Genomic DNA, 6537 nt, shown 5'->3' on the forward strand with positions numbered 1-6537 from the left:
TTCCCTGCACAAGCGGCGGAACAAGTTTGGGAACCACTGCATTACAGCACTGAAATTGTTGGCGATTGTTTCTATGTCTTCCTCTAAAGCAAGCAGTGGGGCAAATTTTCCACCGATCATTGCTTGGAATGACTCTGCAATGTTTTGGTCTCTGAGTCTTGCTAAGTCAAACTTGGTTCTGGTGAACTTTGACCTGACGATTTTCCTTAGCCGCAGCCAAAAATTTAGCATCACAAGGTCATGATCACTTCCAATATCAGTACCGGGGAAGCTCCTTGTTTTAGCTCTGTTAATCCCAGAACTAAATCGGTTTTGCACCATGATGTAGTCGAACTGACTGTGATGTAGACCATTAGGTGTGTACCACGTTGATCGTCTGGCTGCTTTATGTGCTCCTAATGTGTTTGCAAGAACCAGATTGTTATAGCTGGTAAACTGCAAAAGTCTCAATCCTCTCTCATTGGTTACTGCATTACAGAAAGGGCCACAATAATCTCGCTAATTTACCTGTGCGTCAGAACCCACCATAGGCACCAACTTCCCCTCTGCCATGGGGGTGCTCGACACTCCCCCACCCCTGGCCCCGCCCCTTCCCCCCCTCACCCTGCCCAAATTCCACCCCCTTTCCCCAAGTTCCTGCCCCTGCCCCTCCCCTTTACCACCTCCTCCCTGGAGAGTGCCACATCCCCACTCCTCCCCCTCCCTCCTGGAAAGTCCTAAGCACCACCAAATAGCTGTTAGGCAGCGGGCGGGAAGTGCTGGGAGGGGGAGGAGCAGGCACACAGCGGGCTTGGGGGAGGAGGAGGTGGGGGCGGGGGGAGCTTGGCTCCCTGTGGGTGCGGAGCAGCTGCTAATTTTTCCCCCTTGGGTGCTCCAGCCCGGCAGCAGCCAGGGAGTCGGCGCCTATGATACCCACTTTAGCATTCCAATCTCCCTATACAATCAGGATATCTTTCTTGTCTACCTTATCAGTGATGCTTGGAGCTGATTGTAAAAATCTTCAATTTGCTCATCACCGTAGTCTGTTGTCAGGCTGTAGACTCGTCCCACTGTGATATTAAATGGTACTGCCTTTAGGCGGATGGAAATAAACCTGCTGGACATTGGACGGAATCCTAATCCTGAATTCTTGATATCTTTATGCACAAGAAATCCTATGCCGTTTACATGTTTGTCCTCTCCACCCTAATAGAGTACATGGCCTTCTTCCATTAGTACCTCTCCAAAGTTCTTCCATCTGACCTCAGAGATTCCTAGGAGGTGCCAGGTGTATTATTCCATTTCATACATAAGTTCTTCCAACTTCACTATTTGTCTCAATGTCCTTACATTCCATGTGGCTATGGTGATGTTACCTCTTCCAGGGATTCTCTTTGTTGGGGTTACACCAGTAGTATACTTGTTGCGTCCGCTCTGGTGGATGGCGCGGTCATTATTAACCCGGTCTGTGATCAATCTGGTATAGACATGGTTGACTTGCTCATCATATGGTGTGTCTTGGGCAAATTTCTAACCTGGCGGAGTCCATCCCTCTCCAGGCAGCCCCCTTTTAGTTTCAGGACATGCAGGAGGACATGCAGAAGACCTATTCTGTCCCCGGACCCACAGGGGAAATTAGGAAATGGCACAATTGAGGCTGCCTATTGTCAAGGCTGATTCCCCACTGTGGCATTTCGAGTGCAGAAGGTGGGGGCCTTCAAGTACTCTAAAAACTAATACTTGCCACTCCAGGCTTGTATTAAACTCCCAAGGTTACAGTTTTTCTCTGACCTTGGCTGCGTAGATGCTGCCACCACCTAAATGCAAAACCCATTGGAATCCAGGAAGGCGCACTTGGGAATTCCTTTGTGTGGGTTACCCTCAAGCTCTTTCACACACACCCCCAACCCAGGGAAGAGCTGAGAAAGAAACCAGCTGTTGCCACCAGCTAATTAAAAAAACATGGGCACAAACCTTTCAAGACACCAAAAATCCAATCCTGTTTTTTAAAAATGTAAATTGTATTAAAAACAAAAAGAAAGAAAATACATCTGGGTGTTAGGCTTTTACTATATTTAAAAATCCCACTTACAAAAATTAAACATCAAGAATAACCTTCTTGAGGACCAGCTTAAAGGTTACAAGCAAAACAGAAGCATTTGGGGCTAGCACAGAGGAACCCACAAGCTTTACAAAATAAAAGAAATTAACCTAATCGCGTCTTTCTAGACATTTCTGATCTACTTACATATCTGGGTTTCCAAATATGCAATTTCTAGGTATGATTCTGATGATTTTCATACCTGGCCTTCAGCTTCTCACAGCATAACTGCTGCCCTGTTCCCCTTTTCCCCAGAGAACAACAACAGACACAAAGGGAAAGTTTTTTCCCAACTTTAAAAAGTTCTAGCCTTCCCATTGGCTCTTTTGGTCAGGTGCTCACTTCCTTCCTTTACCTGTGGACTTTTTTTTAATCCTTTACAGGTGAAGCAAGTAGAGAACAAATACTAACAGGGATTTTATAGCTAACTGGCTGGCTGGCTGTCCATAAAAGGGAGATCCCTCCGCCCCCTTCATTTATCACACCTATATTAAGACCCATTGTGTGTATGCATTGTGATACAACCTTTAATTATATGATCACATATTATTTTTCCCATAGGACCCCTGCCACTTTCAGTGCACCTTTCCTATCCAACCACATCCTATCCAACCACAGCATTTTAAAATGTTTTCTATGAAAAAGTGAGTGTTTCACTACAGAAATAACCTGGACATGCCAAGTGCCAAATTTGGAAACTAAATTCAATCCTTAAAAGGTGAAACATGGAGATTTTATTACTTCTTTAAAGGCAAATCTCAAAGCAATCTAAAATGCGGCGTCACTACCAACATCTGCAGAATTAGAACCTGACTAGCACTTGCACTGTATTTAAGGTTGAGGACAAAGTTTTTTCTAACACTACTTGCAGTGATATTATATTATGCTATGTAATGTTCTGAAATATTTAGGAACAATTAAATAACCAACATAGATAACGTTATAGTTTTAAGATGTGAGCTCATACGATTTAAAATAGCAACTCTTAGTCACGTGTATTTTCAAAGTTATACTTGACATTGTGGCAGGACATTTTCCAGCCTGGGAGCCCGCTTATCACTTGGGATTTGGCCCAAGCACCTCCATAAGATACCCCAATCCTAGCGAGGTCATGTTTTGAGGCTATGTTTTGACAGCCTGAGGAATTAATGTAAGAAACTCCTCTCTTCTCAAGACAAAACTGCAGATGTCAGTGATTGCAACCTGTCACTACTTGCATGGGATCAAATTGAAAACCAATCCCTAAAGACTTGGGAGTGTGGATACATACCAGAACTTTATCAGACTGCTTTCAATTTCATCTTCTTTGTATCATTTTAAATGTCACAAAACTTACCAGTTATTGCTAGTTCTCCATTTGCCAGGCTAACAGAAATCATCTCATACCAGGTAAGGCTAAGCAGAAGCATGATTGAAGGAGTAATTGTAGCATGTGCCCTTAGAAATGCTTCAGTTCTGTTTGAGGCTGAAAAGACAGTTAGGACATGACCGTTATTTTCAAGCTGTGGAAAAAAAACTTTTAACACTTTAAGTGGCTTCTTAAATAGACATAAACCACGAATACAAAATGTCATTCTGAACTTTCTTGTAAAAGAAATAACACTCCCAATTCTCAGGTCTGTTTGAGCTCTATTTAGTGCAAGTGGTGGTGGTAGTGGGGAGAGGCAAGCCATTGTATGCCACCCATGTTCAACAGCTGCTGATCCTCAGGGCTACCAAGGGCTGAACCAGTGCCCAGCGCAAGTTAGAGCAGCTCTGAGGTTTTCAGGGTTCGTGCAGAGCACATCTGGTGAAACAAGGAAGCAGGCAGCCTGTGTCGGAATATGAAAGTAATGGATCTCAGGGTTCTGACAGCTATATGGTTTTAAGCAGTTATTCAAGAGACCTATATTAAGATATTCTCTTAAACTATGTGTGTGTGAGGGTGAAATAGAGAGACAGTTTACTGTGTGTGGGAACTCTGATTATTTTGCTGGAGGACACACAGAAATTAGGAAAAGAGGATAGCATTTTAAACAGCAGCATTTTTAAATGTTTTCTCTGAAGAAGTGAGCATTTCACTACAGAAATAACCTGGACATTTCAAGTGCCAAATTTGGGAACTAAATTCAATCCTTAAAAGGTGAAACATGGAGATTTTATTACTTCTTTAAAGGCAAATCTCAAAGCAATCTAAATTGTGGCGTCACTACCAACATCTGCAGAATTAGAAGGTAACTAGCACTTGCACTGTATTTAAGGTTGAGGACAAAGTTTTTTCTAACACTACTTGCAGTGATATTATGTTATGCTATGTAATGTTCTGAAATATTTAGGAACAATTAAATAACCAACATAGATAACGTTACAGTTTTAAGATGTGGGCTCATACGATTTAAAATAGCAACTCTTAGTCACGTGTATTTTCAAAGTTATACTTGACATTGTGGCAGGACATTTTCCAGCCTGGGAACCTGCTTTTCACTTGGGATTTGGCCCAAGCGCCTCCATAAGGTATCCCAATCCTAGAGAGGTCATGTTTTGAGGCTATGTATTGACAGCCTGAGGAATTAATGTAAGAGACTCCCCTCTTCTCAAGACAAAACTGCAGATGTCAATGATTACAACCTGTCACTACTTGCATGGGATCAAATTCAAAACCAATCCCTAAAGACTTGGGAGTGTGGATACATACCAGAACTTTATCAGACTGCTTTGAGTTTCATCTTCTTTGAGACCCCAATAGTCACAGTCGTTACCATCTCTTCCCTTGACTTCATTGGAAGAGAAAGTTTTCAAACCACTCTGTATCTTGCTATCAGCTCTTGTCTTTAAAGAAACTTCCAGGCCTTAAATGAAATTAAATTAATCAACACCAAATGTAGTTTCAAAAATAAAAACTCTGATCCTAGGAAAGATTGTACAGAACTTACTACAGCCTCATGCGTCTTGCTGTATGCAACAAATAAAAAGGAAACAGATCAGCAAAAGAGCTCCAGCCCTACCGGATGGGGAAAGAATGACCCGCCTCATCTTGACAAAAGGAACTTGACTTTTCCTACCAATTTCACTTTTGATATCAGATCTACCTAACTTAGTTCCTGGAATTATCCAGCTTTCATCTTGTTTATTCTGTTAATTATATTTTTAAAAATATTTTTAAAATTGTAATTAAATTGTGTGAGAATACTGACCTTTGATTAGTGATTGTTCAGGACTTCCTCTCCAGAGGCCTGGTTATAGGCTGCGTGGGTAGTGGTTTATAATATTGTCAAACTTTAACTGTTCAAGCTGATATTTTCCATCCCGAGTGTCTGGTATATTGGGGAAAAGGTTCAGCTAAAATGGTTTGCATGTGTCTGAATATCAGATTAAGGGAAAATAGATTGTTTTTCCCATATTTAAAAAGTGCTTACATCTGTTTCATGACAGGTTTCAGAGTAACAGCCGTGTTCGTCTGTATTCGCAAAAAGAAAAGGAGTACTTGTGGCACCTTAGAGACTAACCAATTTATTTGAGCATAAGCTTTCGTGAACTACAGCTCACTTCATCGGATGCATACTGTGGAAAGTGTAGAAGATCTTTTTATACACACAAAGCATGAAAAAATACCTCCCCCCACCCCACTCTCCTGCTGGTAATAGCTTATCTAAAGTGATCACTCTCCTTACAATGTGTATGATAATCAAGTTGGGCCATTTCCAGGACAAATCCAGGGTTTAACAAGAACGTCTGGGGGGGGGGGGGGGTTGGAAAAAACAAGGGGAAATAGGTTACCTTGCATAATGACTTAGCCACTCCCAGTCTCTATTCAAGTCTAAGTTAATTGTATCCAATTTCCAAATGAATTCCAATTCAACAATCTCTCGCTGGAGTCTGGATTTGAAGTTTTTTTTGTTGTAATATCGCAACTTTCATGTCTGTAATCGCGTGATCAGAGAGATTGAAGTGTTCTCCGACTGGTTTATGAGTGTTATAATTCTTGACATCTGATTTGTGTCCATTTACCAGCAGGAGAGTGGGTTTGTGTGTGTGGGCGGGGGGAGGGGGGGAAACCTGGATTTGTGCTGGAAATGGCCCAACTTGATTATCATACACATTGTAAGGAGAGTGATCACTTTAGATAAGCTATTACCAGCAGGAGAGTGGGGTGGGGAGAGGTATTTTTTCATGCTTTGTGTGTATAAAAAGATCTTCTATACTTTCCACAGTATGCATCCGATGAAGTGAGCTGTAGCTCACGAAAGCTTATGCTCAAATAAATTGGTTAGTCTCTAAGGTGCCACAAGTATTCCTTATCTGTTTCATGAGAATCTCTAACACCTCCATGTTTTGGAGTAGGATTTAAAATTTGATTGGGGGAGAGGGGGGTTGACCTGATATCAGGAATGTGCCTTTTGCCACTTCTGTGAAAAATTTCCCAATTTTGGTAAATTATAAGCCTCTGCAAAATCTCATTGTACACATGCTCAGTGGAG

General features: G+C 41.8%; 1 protein-coding gene across 1 annotated transcript in view; it reads right to left on the bottom strand.

The window, feature by feature from the left end:
* The window catches only part of LOC141982939 (interleukin-5 receptor subunit alpha-like), a 29018-nt gene extending 23999 nt beyond the window's left edge, over window positions 1–5019 (bottom strand). The window contains exons 1-3 of the mRNA XM_074945529.1: window positions 4993–5019; window positions 4755–4908; window positions 3417–3545 (exon numbers count right to left, since the gene is read on the bottom strand). Of these exons, the coding sequence (XP_074801630.1) occupies window positions 3417–3489 (73 nt within the window). The 5' untranslated portion in view covers window positions 3490–3545; window positions 4755–4908; window positions 4993–5019. The remainder of the gene's footprint in view (window positions 1–3416; window positions 3546–4754; window positions 4909–4992) is intronic.
* Between the last annotated feature and the right edge of the window lie 1518 nt (window positions 5020–6537).

Source organism: Natator depressus, chromosome 1 (assembly GCF_965152275.1).
Source record: "Natator depressus isolate rNatDep1 chromosome 1, rNatDep2.hap1, whole genome shotgun sequence".
In the NCBI taxonomy this organism is placed as follows: domain Eukaryota; kingdom Metazoa; phylum Chordata; order Testudines; family Cheloniidae; genus Natator; species Natator depressus.